Below are 19,643 nucleotides of genomic sequence, written 5' to 3' on the forward strand. Positions count from 1 at the left end.
AGCTGTGCTGTGATACCCAGCGCGAGCTGTGTGAATATGACAAATGTGTTATCTGTTGAAGGATAAAAGAGTACAAATCTGAAAGCAAGTGGACTGAGAGATTGGGCTTGGGTTTTCTGGTGTGATTTTTGCGGTTGCAGACATGTCTTTGTGGAGTGAAAAGGATGCCCTTCTCCCCCCTCAGAGGAAGGCTGGCGTTGGGTATGCGCGCTCCCTCAGCCATCCAGCCTCAGCGATTTCGTGCTCGTGCCCGCGCACACAAGGCGACGTTACTGTTGCTGAGGCGCGTGGTGTTGTTTTCCTCTTTGAATACTGATGTGCTTGTGAATCACATCACCATAGAGAATCACAAATCACAGGTAAATGACAGTAGAATTTAGGAGGCCTGTTCAGGTACAGGTATGAAATAAAGTTGTTAAAATGGGTACCCACCACATATAGTATTTGCCCCTGCTGACAGGTTAATAAGTCGAAAAATACAATAATATAAATACAATAAAATTCTACTTTTTCATTTATATTTAGTTTTACATTTATATATGTGATTGTGAACAATAAAACATAAAACAAGCCTTAATTAAAACATGATAATAATTGTGGCTAATATTTGCCTATATATGTAAATGAGTAACAAACACTTTGTGGACAAGCTACTAGTTTTTAACTACTAGTTAAGGCTTGTTTTATTTTTAGATTTTGTATTATATATGTTATATTACATATAGTCTGGATGGATATGGATATTAAACAATTGCAAACACAACACAAGTTTTATCAAAAAATCAAAAATGTTCTCAAATATATGTGTGGCACAATTATTGGCACCCTTTTATTCAATTATTTGTGCAACCTTCCTTTGCCAAGATAGTAGCTCTGAGTCTTCTCCTTTAATGCCTAATGAGGTTGGAGAACACATGACAAGGGATCTGAGACCATTCCTACATATAGTATCTCTCCAGATCCTTCAAATTCCAAGGTCCACATTGGTGTACTCTCCTCTTCAGTTCACCCCACAGCTTTTATATGGGGTTCAGGTCAGGGGACTGGAATGGCCATAGCAGGACCTTGATTTTGTGGTCAGTGAACCATTTTTGTGTTGATTTTGATGTGTGTTTTGGATCATTGTCCTGCTGGAAGATACAACCACATCCCATTTTAAGCTTTCTGGTAGAAGCAGTCAGGTTTTGATTTAGTATCTGTTGGTATTTGATAGAGTCCACAATGCCATGTATCCAAACAAGATGTCCAGGACCTCTGGCATAAAAACAGCCCCACAAAGTTAAAGATCATCCACCATATTTAACCGTGGTCATGAGGTACTTTTTCATATGGCTACCTCCCTGTGTGTGCCAAATCTATCTCTGGCTTTTGCTGCCAAAAAGCTCTATTTTAATGTCATCTGACCATAGAACCTGGTCCCATTTGAAGGTCCAGTAGTGTCTGGCAAACTGAAGATGCTTGAGTTTGTTGTTGGATGAGGGCAGAGGCTTTTTTCTTGAAACCCTCCCAAACAACTTGTGGTGATTTAGGTGATGTGTGATTGTAGTTTTGGAGATTTTCTGACCCCAAGACCCAGCTAAGTTCTGCAGTTCTCCAGCTGTGATCCTTGGAGAATTTTTGGCCACTTGAACCATCCTCCTCACTGAGTGTGGAGACAGTATAGACACACGTCCTCTTCCAGGCTGATTCTTAACATCTCCAGTTGATTGGAACTTATTATTATTGCCCTGATGGTGAAAATGGGTATGTGGTGATGGGGGCGTGGTCGTGTGTCTGTCTGCGGGAGAGAGGGAGTGGTGTGGCTTGTCAGGCTGGTTGACATGATTTTTAACAGCTGTTTCTAATTAGTAATAGCGGAGAGACAACTTAAAACAGCTGAACATGCCAGAGAAGGCAGAGAGAGAGAACGACACGAGTCTGCAGCGTTGACGTGTCTTATGTGTGTCTCTGAGTTTTGAGAACTTTATTATTTTAAGAAGTTTGTTCATTGAGAGTGTTGCATACTGAGTTGAGTGAATTAAGAAAAGATTGCATACGGTGCTGAAGGCAGAAAAATAAAAGCCTTACCTGCAGCGTGTCACCGCTCCCTGTCTCCTCCTTTTCCATACCCGAACCCCAAGTTCTTTTACACTGGTGCAGAAACCTGGGATTCGAGGAGACACGTCGTCATGGAGTCCTCACCACTGGGCATTTTCCAATCCTGCTCCAAACCCAAGCGAAGGACCAACAGGCATTTCGGAACCTGATCAGACACGAGGGGGTTGCTGCTGCAGCCCCGGAGCCCACTCCAGCTGTCCAACCGGTCACCCTCGTCAAAATGGGTCCGGCCGACGATCTCAAAGCATACCTCGGCCTCTTCGAGAAGACTGACTAGTGGGTGGCTCTACTGTTGCCACTACTCTCTGGGGAAGCGCAGCTTGCGGCCCAACAGCTCCCTGCAGCCAACCTCCTCATTCATACTGACTTGAAGGGAACCATTCTGCAATGGGTTGGCCGGACCCCCGAACAGAGCCGACAGCACTTCCGCACCCTGAAGCTGGGCAAACAAGGCCCGGGACGCCTGCCGAAAATGGTTGCTGGCGGGGGAACCCCGTGGTGCCCAGGATATCGTGGACAAGGTGGTACTGGAGCAGTTCATCACCGAGCTGCCCAGTGGGATGGCCGAGTGGGTCCAATGCCACCGTCCGGCACTGCTGGAGGAAGCGATCCAGCTGGCCGAGGACTACATGGTGGCGTTTCCGGGAAGCAGTGATCCAGAGTCTCTCTCTCTGTCTTCTCTCTCTCTCCTACCCCCAAACCCCACTTCTGCCCCTCCTCTTTCCGTCCCATTCCTGCCCCCAGGAGGCTGGGTGGTCCAATGCCCAGGTTTCCTCCCTGCTTAGGGAAGTCTTCTCCCCCACCCCGTTTCCCCTGCTAACTCTGCCTCTCTCCGCTATCCCTCCCAGGTTGGCAAGTCCGTCCCCACGGGTGTAGGAGGGGGTCCTGGGCCGGTCTGTTGGAGCTGCGGGGATCCAGGGCATTTCCAGGACCATTGCCCCGTAATGGAGGTGAGTACACTGGTGTGGATTCCTAATACTCCACAGGCCACCTCCGATCGAGCTGGGGCATATGGGATACCGGTGAGTACCCAGGGGGATACATATCAAGCTTTGGAGGATTCTGGCTGTTCTCCAGAACCTCCATCCACCAACGCTTGGTGCAAGACGGGGCATTGGGCACAAATAATCAGATGAAGGTGTGGTGTGTGCATGGGGATATTCACACGTATCTGGTGGTTACCACTGAGATACTATTCAGGGGGAGAAAATATAGAGTGGAGGATGCGGTTAATTCCCGCCTCACCCATCCGCTGATTTTGGGGATGAATTGGCCTGATTTTAAGAATTCAGTTTCTCTGACGTCACCAGCCCGCTGACTGATCTCACTCAAAAGGGGGCTCCCGATCCGTGCCAACAGGCTTTTCTAAAGGTGAAATATGCACTTTGTGGGGGACCACTCTTTCATGAGGTGGAGGGGGAGGAGCGACCGGTGCTGTACATTAGTCGTAAACTCTCGCTGAGGGAAACTAAGTACAACACCATTGAAAAGGAGTGTTTAGCGATCAAGTGGGTGGTCTTCACCCTCCGCTACTACCTGCTGGGGCAGGCCTTCACCCTCTGTTCTGATCACGCCCCACTCCAGTGGCTCCACCACATGAAGGATACCAATGCGCGGATCACCCGTTGGTACCTGGCACGTCAGCCGTTCAAATTTGAGGTGATCCACAGATGGGCGCAGATGGCTGTGGCTGACATTCTCTCCAGAAAAGGGGGGGAGTTGGCAGGTCGGATGTTGCCCCGGCCTGAGTCGGGTGGTGGGGGTATTTGGTCATGGAGGTGTGGTTGTGTGTCTCTCTGTGGGAGAGAGGGAGTGGTGTGGCTTGTCAAGCTGGTTGACATGATTTTTAACAGCTGTTTCTCATTACAGTGATAGCGGAGAATTGCCTTAAAACAGCTGAACACGTCAGAGAAGGCAGAGAGAGAGAGAACTGCAGCGCTGACGTGTCTTATGTGTGTCTCTGAGTTTTGAGAATATTATTATTTTAAAAAGTTTATGTTCATTGAGAGTGTTGCATACTGAATTGAGTGAATTAAGAAAATATTGCATATGGTGCTGAAGGCAGAAAAATAAAAGCCTTACCTCCCGTGTGTCACTGCTCCCCATCTCCTCCTTTTCCATACCCGAACCTGTTACAGGGTATTTTCAATGCTTTAGCTATTTTCTTTTAGCCACTTCCCATTTTGTGAATCTCAACAACCTTTTGCCGGACATCATAACTATATTCTTTGGTCTTACACATTGTGATGGATGACTAAGGGAATTTGGATTGGCTGAACAATTTCATGTTCCTAGTCACCCAGTTGTACTAAAAAAAAATGTAAATATGAATGGGAATATACGTAGCGATGACGTAGTGGATCTAATCCATGCGTATTGGATTTTAGTGACGTAGTGGATGTTTTAATGCGCATGTGTATTAACATTTTAATGTTTTGTTTTATTACTGTAGCCTACTTAACGGTCATTAATACAGTATACAGTATATTCATATAACACACACACAGACACACACACACACACACACACACACACACACATTTATGTATTAGGGCTGCACAATTAATTAAAATAAAATTGCGGTATGACATTGTGCAATTATTTAACGCAAAGGGCTACGACGATTGAATCAAGCTGTTCGCTTCAAAGTCTATGCACGCTTCTCTGTCCTATCTGTATTGTGTATATGCATTATTACAGTGTATTCAGAGTGGTTCTGTGCTCCACAACTCCATCTCATGCTCAGAGTAGGCCTTAACAGATGTGATCCATTTGGTTCCGTGTGCTGAGTGCGTCATTTTTAAAGTGCTCCAGATTCACTTTATTTGGACTTTTACATACTTCCAAGTATTTTTGACCACTACATGTTAATATACAAATAATTCACCCCATGGCATTTATGTACAGTGGAGGAGATGTTAAAATGAGGAGCACATTATAGTGAGGAGTATATTGCTTAATTTATATATTTGTTTTCTGTGGGTGAAGAGGAAAAACAAGGAAAAGTAATTTACGAAATCCATGGTTATGACCATTTTTAAACACTACGCTATATTAAACAAATGTCTCAGTGTAATACTTTAATACTAAGTAATAATGTACTCAGTGCAACGCATAAAAACCAAAACATCCACTATGTCACCAAAATGCACTACGCAGAGGATTAGATCTACTACGTCATCGCGCTACAGTCTACAGCGAGAATGGCAGGCACTTTTATCATTTAATATTCAGATTTGACTATCCATAATTATGTGACTAGTCAAAACTCCAATTTCAGATATCTGTTGTGCATTTCTGACTAGTAGTAATTCACATTTAAGATATCTACAAAGCATTTCTGACTAGTCATAATTTACATTGACGATATCTGCTATGCATTTTTGACTAGTCATAATTAACATTTAAGATATCTGCAATGCAACTTTGACCAGTCATTTGTTTCCAATAGATTGCATTGAAAACTATTTTCAGATATCTATAATAGAGTTTTTCCCTTGTAGAAATTTTACAGATATCAACAACTGATTTATTACTAGTACAAATGATAATTTAAGATATCTCTAATTAAGTTGTTACTAGTGATAAAATAAATTGTAATTGTAAAACTGTAATTGAATTATGACTAGTCAGAACTTAATTAAATATATTTGTAATATGGTTTTTACTAGTCATAATTCAATTGCAAATATCTACAATTCTGCATCTTTAAAAATATCCTAATTACATTTTTTGATATCTGAAACTAAGTTATGACTAGGAGATATCTTTAATTTGAACTATTACTAGTCAATTTTCATTTAAAGATATCTATAATGTATTTATGGATATCTCAAATTGATGACAGACCAGGGAGATCTTTATTTGGAGACATCTGCAATTATTAATCTGACTGGGAAGAATTTTAAAAGAGATATCTTAAATCATCATTCTTACTAGTGAAAATTCCTTCAACAGATATATAAAATGCTTATGCAAATTGACTCTCTGCCATGCCCTGCCTTAAAAACAAACAAACCAAACCGCCCCCCCCCCCAAAAAAAAATTAAGTAAAAAAAAAAAAAAAATCCTACCTTGGAAATGTTTGCTGTCCGCCATTTTGTCTGATAAAGAATTTATCTTTTAATGTTAGTCTTGCATGTTTGGTTTATTTTAAACTGAATTTTGCAATTAAAAAATAAATAAAAATCCAATAATAAGCAACAGTGATGATGGAGCACTTGTAAAAATAAATTGTATCAGCCATCATTCCCAAATAAACTCAAAAAAAATCAGAAGGGACCCCTACATTAGCTCAAATGTCAAGTGCACATTGCATGTCTACAGTGGGCTTATAATAATTAGAAACGAACTTTATTGATCCATGTCTCTTCACTCCTACACAGCAGTCCTTCTCTCAGTGTTGCTGTTACACACTGCCATCAAGTGGGCTATAACGGTATTGGCAAATAATACACAAGCATGTTTAATATACTAATTAAATAAATGTATTTAATTGTTAGTACTATTAATTAATATAGGCTATGTATTAATTCAGTATGCAGAATTTATAGTAACTAGTAAATTCACAGCCGCTTAAAAGCAGTTATGATCAATTATTTAAATTGTTGAACGAGGCTTCTCTCTTTTCAATTGACTGTATTTTTTTATTTTTTTTTTAACTGTGTTTAAAATTTTTAACGGATTAAAAAACATGGGTGCCTTGATTCTGAAGCATTAAACCACTACATCATGAATTTATTTGCCCAATTTCACATTTTTACAGATTTTACCCGTTTGTGGTTGTCTGTCTTTATTAATCATTTAGGCTACACTTACATTGGTCCGTGCTGCAACATATAACAATCACTTTGCTACACATAGTTAACTGGAGACCTTTTAACATATATAAATGCAACAATAATTGTTTATTAAGTTCTCAATCATCGACTTAATCTTTCTGTTGCAGCTAGTTACTTTAACAGCTTCGATAGCGCTACGTAATGAAGAGTCATTGTAGGTCACAACACAGCAGATCGACTAAGGGTGAGGGCAATTTAGATATCGGAAAATATCATTTTGACTAGTCAAAACTGAATTACAGATATCTCTAATCATCTTTGTGGATGTGTGACGTGACTAGTGACGAAATGTGTGACGTCATTGCAGATCTCTTAAATGGAATTTCGACTAGGCTAAATATATTAACAGATATCTTTAATGTTCTTTCTTACTAGTCAAACTATAATTGTAGATATCTCTAATTAGCATTCTGACTAGTCAAATTATAATTGTGACTCGTCAAAATGCAATTGTAGATATCTAAAATATAATTTTACGGATAGTTAAACAAAAGCTTTAAACGACAAAACGGCTTGCGATATAGCGAGGACCCTCTCGCATTGAACGTATTCAGTGTCTTCACATGGTGTTATTCTATCAGTCTGTCGCATGAGGGCGCTTCGCCTCTTTTTATTATAAATCGGCCCCCACGTCGAACAAGCAGATAACGGAGACAACCTGAAGACGAGGCGTTTCCAGTCGCTGTCTAGGCTGCTGTACCTTCCCGACCGTCTTCTGGTGCCTTTCCCGTTGTTTGGAGTACGGACGAGGGGGAGAAAAACAACAACAACAACAACAACAAATAAAATAACCCATGCATAATGGAAATAGAGAACGTTCCTCAAACGAAGATCAAAAGATAACGAACGCGAGGAATATGACGACAAATGGACGTTTTAACTGTCGGCAACAACGAAACGGATGTTTGCCTGTCTAAAAATGTGCGAGACCATCGAGGAGACTTGCGGGCTCGGGATGTCCCATATGACTGCGCCGAAACTCTGCATTTGGTAAACGGTTTAAGTGCGTGCTTAGGAACAAAGGGGAAAAGTTTGATGAGATGTATTTATTTGGTTTAATACAGCACACATTTACTCAATCATGTTTCACAGTCTTCATCTGGTAACATTTGATGCTTCCTGGTGGAAGGAAATAAAGCAATGAAGATCAATGCGTTGAGGTCTCCAAGACTATTTTAAACTGAGATTTAAACTGTGACTGTCATTTTGTCGCCATTCTAAAATATTTTTGACACTGTTTTGAGAAATTGGTGATGGTGGATTCTCCAAAGCACAAATATTTTGTGTGTGTCTGTACTCTGAAGCCTAGACAGCAATACAAGTGACTGAGAATAAAGCAGAAAATATTCTGTTTAAAGAGGAGGAGAAAAGAAAACATGGCAGTTGAAGGCCGAATAACCATTCTTGACGTTGGACTGTTTGCCATGGTGGTTCTTCTTGGCCCTGTAGCTGGTAAGTAACAGTAACATGTAAGTAATAGTAGAAATAATGACAATAGATATCTCAGAATTACAGGAAAATTGCTGTTTCACACCCTAGTTTTCCAAATATCCCATATCCTCTCATATTGAAGGCGTAATTATTTATACCATGACCAATGTAAATATGTAAATGCTGCACGCTGCAACCCCCCCAAATGTTCAAGCCAAATCTACGCCCTTGTGTGTGCGTGTGTGTACTTGTGAAGAAGAAATACAGTGAGTAGGTGTGTGTCAGCAGACTGTGTTCGTCATTTATCAAGCAACATTTGTTTGTATGTGGTGTGTGTGCCTTTAAACACTTGTGGGTCTCTCTATGTGTGTAGGTGTGTTTATGTGTCCATTTATATATGTCTTTCTCTCTCTCTCTCTCTCTCTCTGTTTGTGTGTGTTTATGCTCTTTTTCTGGTACCAGCCCCAGAGCTGCAGTGGAGCTACTGAGCATCGCTCAGATAAGATAAGAGCTGACCCTGCATATGGGGTTCATGAGGGGAGAATAAAGGCTAAACACTGATTAGCTGATAAGACAAGCATGAAAAGTAATTTCTCATTATGCGGTTTGAAGCTTAAATGGCACATTGTGGCTCATCGCTCCGCCTCCTCCACAGCTAACCCTGCAGTCTGACCATTCAGTCTGAAACCAGAGCCAAATATCTACTCAAATAGATATTGGCGTATAGTACATCACTCAGCAGTGCTAAAAGCTTGCTTATGTCCACTACAGATCTGAGTTCTTATGGTGTCATAAAAGTAGTTATGTGATTACGTTGTAGAGTGTAGAGGGATACCTCTGATATCCCATGTTGCCTCAGTCCGTGTAGCTTGACCTTTAACATTTTTCCACCAAACCTATGTGTTTGTGTAAACACTGCTGTTTCCTCCCCTGTAATTCTTCTTTTGTGTGTGACAGTATTTTTGTGTGCTTCCTGAAATAGTCACCACATTCCTTAGTGTGGAATTGTCTCTGTTTCTTTTGTGTGTAGTGTGTGCAAGTGTATATACATCACACATTAGAACTTAAAATCAAAGGCAGGACAGTAAGTGTCATGTTGCCATAGAGACTGACATGTTTTTTTTGACACAGTGAGTTGTGAAGCATTGAGATGGTGTGTCCTTTCAGTGGTGTAGTTCTGATTTGTTCTGTACTCTCTGTAGTATGAGAGCATAAGGGATGGTTTATCTTTAAAAACATGCTTTGTTTACATACCCAGGTTTAAAGGAATAGTTCTCCCAAAAATGTCATCCCCCATGTCATTCCAACCATTTATTATTTTCTTATTTGTGTGAAACACAAAAAGAGATCTTCAGAAAGTGGATGGAGACTAATACCACCAAGCTCCAAAGAATAAAAAAACACCATCAAAGTATCAATGTGGTCCATATGACTCTATATCAAGTCAAGTCAGTATATTCTGCATAACAATTGAAAACTAATTTCCTGTTTCCTGATAATGTTTCCTAAGGCATTTGTTTTCAAACTGGGGATTAGGGAACCCCCAGAGGCTCGTAAGGGGGTGTTAGGGGTTCTACAAAAAAAAATGTTTTGGAAAAAGGGTAATATTTACCACGTTTTCTGCATTTTCTGCTTTCTAAAGACCGAAATCATGAGATTAATCATGATTATTTTATTCTATGGACCAGTCATAACTTAACGGTAAGAAATAAAAACAAATCTGCATACATTTTTTGTGAAAAAAATATTATATATATTAATATTGATATTAACATACCAATTTTTTTTTTATAAATGTTTATATTTATATTAAAAGTGCTGAGTTCTGCTTCCTTGCAGTGTATATACTTTCAAAAATAGTTTGTATGTGTCATATCTTTCTAGGGAGTTTATTATGAAAAGCGCTAAATAAATTTTTCTCCTCTGGTTTAGACATTATTACTCTAATAGTGGGTAGAAAAAAATATGCTGTCAGCTTAATACAAAATTAATATATTTTTAGATAACACTTTAATCTTTTTTATTTTATTTATTTTATTATTTTATTTTTGCTTTAGTCCCCCTGTTTACATTTAGCTTAGACAAATAAAAGCCAGTTATTTAATTTAGCAAACAACATGGCCTTTATATTATCATGCTTACTATTTCCTTACATAGTATAAATGGGTCTTTATGCACAAAAATATATAGCTGCCTTTATATTTTAGGAAGGAAGTACCTCACAAGGAGATCCGTATATTTGGAGGTCCTTGGCATGAACAAGTAAAAATAAAAACCTGTTCTAAGGAAGCGTGTACAGGGAAAATAGCAGAGGACCTAATACAGAGCCTTGTGGAACTCCATGCTTAACTTGTGTTTGATTTGACAGATTCTCATCACATGAGACAACCAATGGCATTTGGCTTCAATCACTCTAAAGGCAGCATTTTTTAATTGAACTCAAGTGCAAATTAGATTTGAGAGCATTAGCAGAGGGGAAGATTATCAGTGTATAATGGTTGTTTCTCACACAAAGATGTGTTATCTCTTCAGACTTGGAATATGCCTCTCAAGTCATACTTTTATGATACTTCCATGATGCTTCTTTGTCTATTTTGGAGTTTGACAGAGTGAAACACCAACCATTTTCACTGTATGAAAAAGAGCAGTTTGGACATTCTGCCTAACAACTCATTTTGTGTTTCATGAAAGAAAGAAAATAACATGCAGTTGTAATGACTTGAGGGTGAGGAAATGATGATAAAGTTTCATTTTTGAGTGAATTATTCCTTTAAATTCAAAAACATTTGCTCCATTCTAATTACTGGGATTATGGGATGGCAGATGACAAGTCTGCCCTAAAGGGGCATTCACCCTAGGCTTTGAGCATGCAAATTGTTTTCAGACAATGGACCAGGCTATGATGTCACGCGGGAGGGCTTTTGGTGTAAACAATTTATGACAAATAAAAATAATATTATATTTAATATGTAAAAATATATTGTCTACTAACTTTCCTGCAACAATAAAACACAGCTTTGAAATATGTATTCTTTGAATTGAAGAGGCCAGCATGTGAAGTTTCGATCTTTCAATAGTCATGCGTACTCTTGTCATACGGATTCAATGCTCAGAGTTCACCAAACTTTAACTTGTTTATGCAGCGGAGTACAAAATTTCTACGCATGAGCTTGCGAAGTTTCGAGTTCACCCAGAAATAAAAATTCTCTCTTCATTTACTCACCCTCATGCCATCTAAGATGTGTGTGACTTTCTTTCTTCGGCAACAAAGATTTTTAGAAGAATATCTCAGCTCTGTAGGTCAATACAATGCAAGTGAATCGTGATCAGACCTTTGAAGCTCCTAAAAGGAGATAAAGTCAGCATAAACTTAATCCATCAGACTCCGTTGGTTAAATCAATGTCTTCTGAAGCGATCCAGTTGGTTTTGGGTGAGAACAGACCAAAATGTAACTCCTTTTCCACTGTACATCTTAACAGCAGTCTCCTTGGCGATCCTGATTTCAAGCTTAATTACACTTCCTACAGCGCCATCTAGCACGCTGCGCTTGCGTCAAGCACTAGGTAGTGTAATCGAGCTTGAAATCATGATTGTGCCTAGAGACTGCTATGGCAAGATGTACAGTGAAAAAGGAGTTATAATTTGGTCTGATCTTACCCAAAACCAACTGGATCGCTTCAGAAGACATGGATTAAACCACTAGAGTTTTATGGATCTCCTGTTTGGAGCTTCAAAGGCCTGATCACCATTCACTTGCATTGTATGGAGCTACAGAGCTGAGATGTTCTTCTAAAAATCTTTGTGTTCAGCTGAAGAAAGAATGTCATACAAATTTTTGGCTGAACTATCCCTTTAAGTCACTTCTTTTTTTTTTACTTCTGACTCCCTCTCTTGCTCTCTCTCACTCTCTCCCTCACACACACACACACACACACACACAGACACGCATATTCAATATTTCTAATTTTGTGAAATTTTTCTGTGTACTCAAATAGTTAATTAGAGCAGCTGTATGTATGGATGGACAGATTAGTGCAAAGGCAAGGGAGTATTTTTTGGCTGCAAGTGGTAGATGTGAATCAGTATGTAGGTCGGGAGCACATTGCTGTGCATTGTAGCGCTGTTAGAAGTGGAGAGTCATGAATTATCCACTTCACCGAGTTGAATTTTGTTTGCTGTTGTGCTGTTGAAGTGCTTTATAGAGCAATTTGCTGTGGGATTAGCTTGTCCAGGGTACAATTAAAAATTATTTTGCAGCTTTCTGATGAGGCAAAAATGCTGCCATGACACTTGGCTGTACATCACTTTGTTCCCTTAGTCCATTCAATAACACACTAAATACATTTGAAAAGACATTTTATTATTTTTCTTTTCTTTTTCTCACTTGCTTTATGCTTCAGCAAGTCAGGTTTTCTCCACTCAAGCCATCAGAACAGTCCTCTTTATGAACAAACACTTACAAACACATAGAGTCTTCCTCCCCAAGGTGTTAGTCACAGAGGGATGAATAGACCACATTCATTATCCTGATATGTCAACCTGTGTCAGAACTTCCTATTGGCTGACTGCTCATTAAGCTGATGTGTCAGCCAGTGTCAGAAACCACCATTGGCAGATACTGTACAGGAAAATTCGTTTAGCTTTCAACCTCACTGAATAGTTTGCATTTGTATTATAACTGGTTCAGTAGTTGGCAAATAACATGGACATGAACTTTTTTATTTAATTGTTAAGATTTTAGGATGAAATTTATAGATTTGTATAATAAAAGTGTATGTTTTTCTCTTCAAAGAAACTATGGATGAAAATGTTTATTGACAAAAGTTTTTTTTTTTTTTTGACTAAAAATTTACGAGAAAAAAATAATCCTGCAAAATATTAACAATGTACTTACACTTTTTAAATTGATTATTTATTAATTTTTTTAAACAAAGAAAAATCTAGAAAGAATTCCATTCATAGTATATTGGGGATTTCCCTGCTTAAGCTGAACACCTTTACAATAAGCTGTATTACAGGTTTATTACCTTACTCTTACCTTAAACAGATCCTATATACACCGATCAGCCACAACATTAAAACCACCTGCCTAATATCGTGTAGGTCCCCCTCGTGCTGCCAAAACAGCGCTAACCCACATCTCAGAATAGCATTCTGAGATGCTATTCTTCTCACCACAATTGTACAGAGCGGTTATCTGAGTTACCATAGACTTTGTCAGTTCAAACCAGTCTGGCCATTCTCTGTTGACCTCTCTCAACAAGGCATTTCCATCCACAGAACTGCGGCTCACTGGATGTTTTTTGTTCTTGGCACCATATGGAGTAAATTCTAGAGACTGTTGTTTGTGAAAATCCCAGGAGATCAGCAGTTACAGAAATATTCAAACCAGCCCATCCGGCACCAACAGTCATGCCACGGTCCAAATCACTGAGATCAAATTTTTTCCCCATTCTGCTGGTTGATGTGAATATTAACTGACGCTCCTGACCCATATCTGCAAGATTTTATGCACTGCACTGCTGCCACACGATTGGTTGATTAGATAATCGCATGGATGATTGTTGGTGCCAGATGGGCTGGTTTGAGTATTTCTGTAACTACTGATCTCCTGATGTTGTAGTGTCAACAAACCCTAAAACGACTGTAAAAATGACAATTTAAACAACTTTACAGCTCAAATAATACATTAATTTTAACAGAAGAATTAATGTGTGCTTTTATGGAATTCTAAGTTTCACATTTCCGCCTTTAAACCCTCCAAAAATTGGCCCCATTCCCTTCCATTGGAAGTACCTTACTGTAACTTTGATTTTTCCTTTTTTAAAGAAAAGGAGGGATGAGTCAAATTACATTTTCGTGGTAATCAACATTATGCCACAAATGCTGTCGATTGAGCTTAACTTGTATTGAACCCGAAATATTCCTTTAATCTTACACTTACAAAATTAACCTTTAATATGTTTGATTCATGTTTAAATGGAAGTAGTTTATACATTTCTCAAAATTAATATTTGGTTAAAGTTTGGTCTGTTACAGTTTCATACATATTTTATCATTTTGCACATTATCGCCAACTGAAATGTTATTTTTGTCAACTAAAATTCTATGCCTTTTTTGTCAGACTAAAATAGACCTGATGAAATATTGATTAAACATGAAGGACATTTTTGTCAAAAGAAAAAAAATAAACAATGGTTTTCACCACTTTTAGTCAACTTTAAGGCTTCAGTAGTTTAAGGCTTACATTTCAGTGGTGCTGCAGTGTAACAAATAAACTTGTTAAAGAAAAAATATTCCATGTACTCTCTCAATTAATATGAGGTCATGAAAATTACACGCACAATAATTATAATACCATAATACATTAGAGGCAAACTCTGACAAATTTAGAAAAATGATGAAATTATGTAAATGATAAAATGATAAATTATTGAAATATAAGAGGAAAATGATTGGCCTTTTTTTTTTGTAAACAGTAAAATTGCATGTTGGGTCAACTGCCCATTAGTATTGATATATATTGTGTGTTTCCTGGACATGTATAAATTAAAATCAGGATAATATGTGTTTGTATAAGCCTGAGTGTGTGCACGCACATGATTCTGTGGACATAATGTGGGTAAGGAAATGTCTGTGTGTCTTTGTACCAGCTCCCAGGGTTAGCATGTGCGTTTAGTAGAATAGAGCCTCCTGAGTAACTGCTCAGTTGTGTTGCTATCAGAGAATGTTCACAACCTCCTCCGCAAGCAGACAAAGGAGAGAATGGAAGGGAGAGAGAAAGACAGAGAGTGGGAGACATTTCTCTTTGGACATCATAGCAAAGGATGACCTTGGACATAACATTCTAAAGTTGAGCTCACTTCCGCGATAAACATTATCTGCATTCCTCACAGATAGCGTCTTCAATCTGCCACCCTTAAGAAAAAACTTTTATCATACATACTGAAAACATCACCTGCACAGCCCTGTGTCTGTCAATAAGTAAGACGCTTTAGAAAGATTTGTTCTCACAAAGTCTTTCTGATTGAGATATTGCATTCTCAAAACAACTGATGGCCACAGAAATGCACCAGTCACATCCTTGTCCTCTTCTGCTATTGGCCAGTTGAAATTCTGTTTCATGAAATTCAAGCTCCCTCAGGCCCAGGTAGACAATAAATTATATTATGTCATAAGGCTTTATATAATTATATATATATATATTTTTGGACTTTTACATAATAAGCAAAATTATAAATCTGTTTTATTTGTCACATGGATTGCTGTTCTTTAATAATAGCCTTTTTGTGTGTTGCCCATTGTTTAGTGTAAATTCACAACATTCTACTTTGTATTATATTACGCTGGCTTTAATTACTTTTTAATTAATGTAATCTTCTAATATAGCTGCTGAGGAAGTGACATTAAAGGCCCAGATATACTTCATATGAAATAGAAGAATGAATGGGATGTCATTTAGAACAAAATCTGGGCAAAAAGAAGGTGTTTTTGCATTTGTTTCGTGGTTCGTAATAGCTCGACTGGGCGGACTTTTAGGAACTTCTTACTGGCTGCTAAACACCTTCTTGCTGCCATTGGTCCATGTCATCAGTAGGTGTGACCTGGGGCTCCACCTACTACTTTGTTTACATTTTTCTGTCAGTATACAACAGAATCTAAACAAGACAAATTAAACGTGTTCTACTGCATATACACTGGTGGCCAAAAGTATGGTTTGGAATAATGTACAGATTTTGCTCTTATGGAAAGAAATTGGTACTTTTATTCACCAAAGTGGCATTCAGCTGATCACAATGTATAGTCAGGACATTAATACCGTGAAAAATTACTATTACAGTTAGAAAAAAATTAAACTACTTTAAACTACTTCAAAGAGTTCTCATCAAAAATCCCTCCATGTGCAGCGATGACAACTTTGCAGATCCTTGGCATTCTAGCTGTCAGTTTGTCCAGATACTCAGGTGACATTTCACCCCACGCTTCTTGTAGCACTTGCCATAGATGTGGCTGTCTTGTCGGGCACTTCTCACGCACCTTACAGTCTAGCTGATCCCATAAAAGCTCAATGGGGTTAAGATCCATAACACTCTTTTCCAATTATCTGTTGTCCAATGTCTGTGTTTCTTTGCCCACTCTAACCATTTCTTTTTGTTTTTCTGTTTCAAAAGTGGCTTTTTCTTTGCAATTCTTCCCATAAGGCCTGTACCCCTGAGTCTTCTCTTTACTGTTGTACATGAAACTGGTGTTGAGCGGGTAGAATTCAATGAAGCTGTCAGCTGAGGACATGTGAGGCTTCTATTTCTCAAACTAGAGACTCTGATGTACTTATCCTGTTGTTTAGTTGTATCTGGGCCTTCCACATCTCTTTCTGTCCTTGTTAGAGCCAGTTGTCCTTTGTCTTTGTAGACTGTAGTGTACACCTTTGTATGAAATCTTCAGTTTTTTGGCAATTTCAAGCATTGTATAGCCTTCATTCCTCAAAACAATGATTGACTGACGAGTTTCTAGAGAAAGCTGTTTCTTTTTTTGCCATTTTTAACCTAATATTGAACTTAAGACATGCCAGTCTATTGCATACTGTGGCAACTCAAAAACAAACACAATGTTAAGCTTCATTTAACGAACCAAATAACTTTCAGCTGTGTTTGATATAATGGCAAGTGATTTTCTAGTACCAAATTAGCAATTAAGCATGATTACTCAAGGATAAGGTGTTGGAGTGATGGCTGCTGGAAATGTGGCCTGTCTAGATTTGATCAAAAATGACTTTTTTCAAATAGTGATGGTGCTGTTTTTTACATCAGTAATGTCCTGACTATACTTTGTGATCAGTTGAATGCCACTTTGGTGAATTAAAGTACCAATTTCCTTCCGAAACAGCAAAATCTGTACATTATTCCAAACTTTTGGCTGCCAGTGTATATATTACTTTAAATCATTATCGAGTGGTTAAAACAGCTTCTTTTACTGACCTCATGTGCATTCTACTCATAGAATGAGGCATAAAGTAATTGATAACACATTTTATCATCACATTTTCCATCTCTCTATATTTTTTTCTTCCAAAAAGTCGTGGAAATGCACAAGTCGATTCATTCTTAAACTGTGGGAGGAAATGGGAATGCAAAAATATAATTTGCTGTGGTTTTCCATTCACTGCTATAGAAGCAATAGTTGCAATAGTTTATTCCATCCTGATCTCATGAAAATTACATGACCGTGGCAAAATTCTTGCAAAACGAAATTACGTGCTTCATTAGGCGCAAATATTTGCTGCAGTTTCCCTGTGAAATATCCAGCGGAGGGCACCAAACGCGAGTGAAATGGTTCCATAATCAGACATGGTTTTTAAGGTGAATGATAAATAGGGCTGCTCGATTATGGCAAAAATCATAATCACGATTATTTTGGTCAGTATTGAGATCACGATTATTTAACACGATTACTCACTGACTTTGAAAACATCATGCATTTATTGAAATTTTTTTTTTTAAATTGTCTTTTTAAACAGTGGATTTCCCTGAACTTGAAATGTAAACTGCACTGGGTAGGGGAGGAGGCTGTTGTCATGTGGTAGTTATATTTTGTTACGTACAGTAGTCAAATAAATAAAGCCTCCATTACCACCATTTACAGCAGTGGTGCTCATACTTCTATGGAATGAGATCTATTTTTTCACCATGTTATTGCAGCAAGATCTACCATGTACAATAAAGGCTATACATTATCAAAATACCAAAATTTCAGTAGTCGGTGAAATTTGTCAGTTCTCAATACCAGTTCTTCAAAACCACAACCAATAATAACACTAACTAATTTATTAATTATGGATGAATGGTTTCAAGTTCTTAATTACTCAAGACTAATAAACAGTCAGTAATAAAATAACAACAAAAAACAGCAATGAATAGATATAGATTAAAAATAATAGAAAAAAAAATTAAGAAAATTCTGTGCTTTTTTTAACAGCTTTAAAAGTTTTAACAGCAGTAGTCTATCAAGTATTCAAGTAAACATTTAGAATGAAATACAACATAAAACCATTTCTGGTCTTCACTGTATGATTATAATACATTAATACTTTTTAAAGCTACTAAAGTTACCCAGTCAAGGGCAGTGAGTGTTTTCTCGTTTTCTTGTTATGGTTGTTTGATTATTATAATGACACACTAGATGGCAGCAGGTCTGTTAGCTTACATTTATACTTACAAGTCCACCATTTTAATACAAATCTGATTTTTTTCTCTGCTGTTTACATTCACTTTAGACATCACTCTCTGTGTTTACATGAATACCTCACCAAGACAGCCATTTTGGCAGAATTTTGAAATGTATTTAACCGTTCAGGTGCACATTAGCGTGAGCATTTTCGGATCACGTGCATGTTCAGCACACATACATATGCCGCCTGTCAATCAAACAGGGAGCAGCTGTTATTAGATCGCTAGCGAATTATAAAATTACATGCTCTGGATTACTTTCAACAGCAGAATAAGAATATGAAATTTCTAATAAGTGACACAGGCCTAGGCTATCACAAATATAGCCAGTTATTTTTTCGTTATTGACATTTTAATCAGTCTGCTTGTCCGGTCGGGTAAGTAAAATTCTATTTCACTTGCCCCTTCAAAAATCCACTTGTCCCAGACAAGTGTTAATGTCGAGCCCTGATTAAATATTGTATTTAACATTCTCCGATAAAATGTTTTTCTTCTGCAGTATAGCTCCTTAAGTAAATAAATGTACGCTGTTTTAAATGAGTTTTAGATATTATTTTGGAAAGCAAGCCAAAAAAGACTAATCAAAAACTTATTTTGTTCCAGTGTATAATGGGCTAAGACTACACTCTCTTACCTTAATGTTCACTTCGATCCATCTTTAACTCACAAAAAACAAACTTTCTTTTCTTATTAGAGCTGCGTATCGGCGATTGTCTTCATGATAAGATACACACAGTGAACGTAACACATATGTTATGATTCACTACGTCGCGAGCCATCATGGTATAATCTAGCTGCAACAAACGTGCGCGAGTGACGAGCGTCCCCGCGCCAGAGTGTGCATCACCCGGGAGAAGATTCAGTCTCTTCCCCAGTCACTTCAAGCAACTCATAGATGCGCTGTTGACCGCACAGAGAAATACCAGTTTCGGAGTTTATTTTCATAACCCACTTCCTTATTATTTGAACTTTAATAAAGAATCTTTAATTGCGGCACAGTAATCATTTTATTCTTGTTTTCATAATCGTTGGAAGCCAAAATCATAATTG

General features: G+C 38.2%; 1 protein-coding gene across 2 annotated transcripts in view; it reads left to right on the forward strand.

Annotated features, from left to right (window-relative positions):
* Positions 1-7,593: 7,593 nt before the first annotated feature.
* LOC127445823 (bone morphogenetic protein receptor type-2-like) overlaps positions 7,594-19,643 on the forward strand; it is a 42,353-nt gene continuing 30,303 nt past the window's right edge. For both annotated transcript variants that reach the window (XM_051706225.1, XM_051706226.1), the window contains exon 1: positions 7,594-8,390. In XM_051706225.1, the coding sequence (XP_051562185.1) occupies positions 8,315-8,390 (76 nt within the window). In that variant the 5' untranslated portion in view covers positions 7,594-8,314. The remainder of the gene's footprint in view (positions 8,391-19,643) is intronic.

Source organism: Myxocyprinus asiaticus, chromosome 9 (assembly GCF_019703515.2).
Source record: "Myxocyprinus asiaticus isolate MX2 ecotype Aquarium Trade chromosome 9, UBuf_Myxa_2, whole genome shotgun sequence".
Taxonomy (NCBI): domain Eukaryota; kingdom Metazoa; phylum Chordata; class Actinopteri; order Cypriniformes; family Catostomidae; genus Myxocyprinus; species Myxocyprinus asiaticus.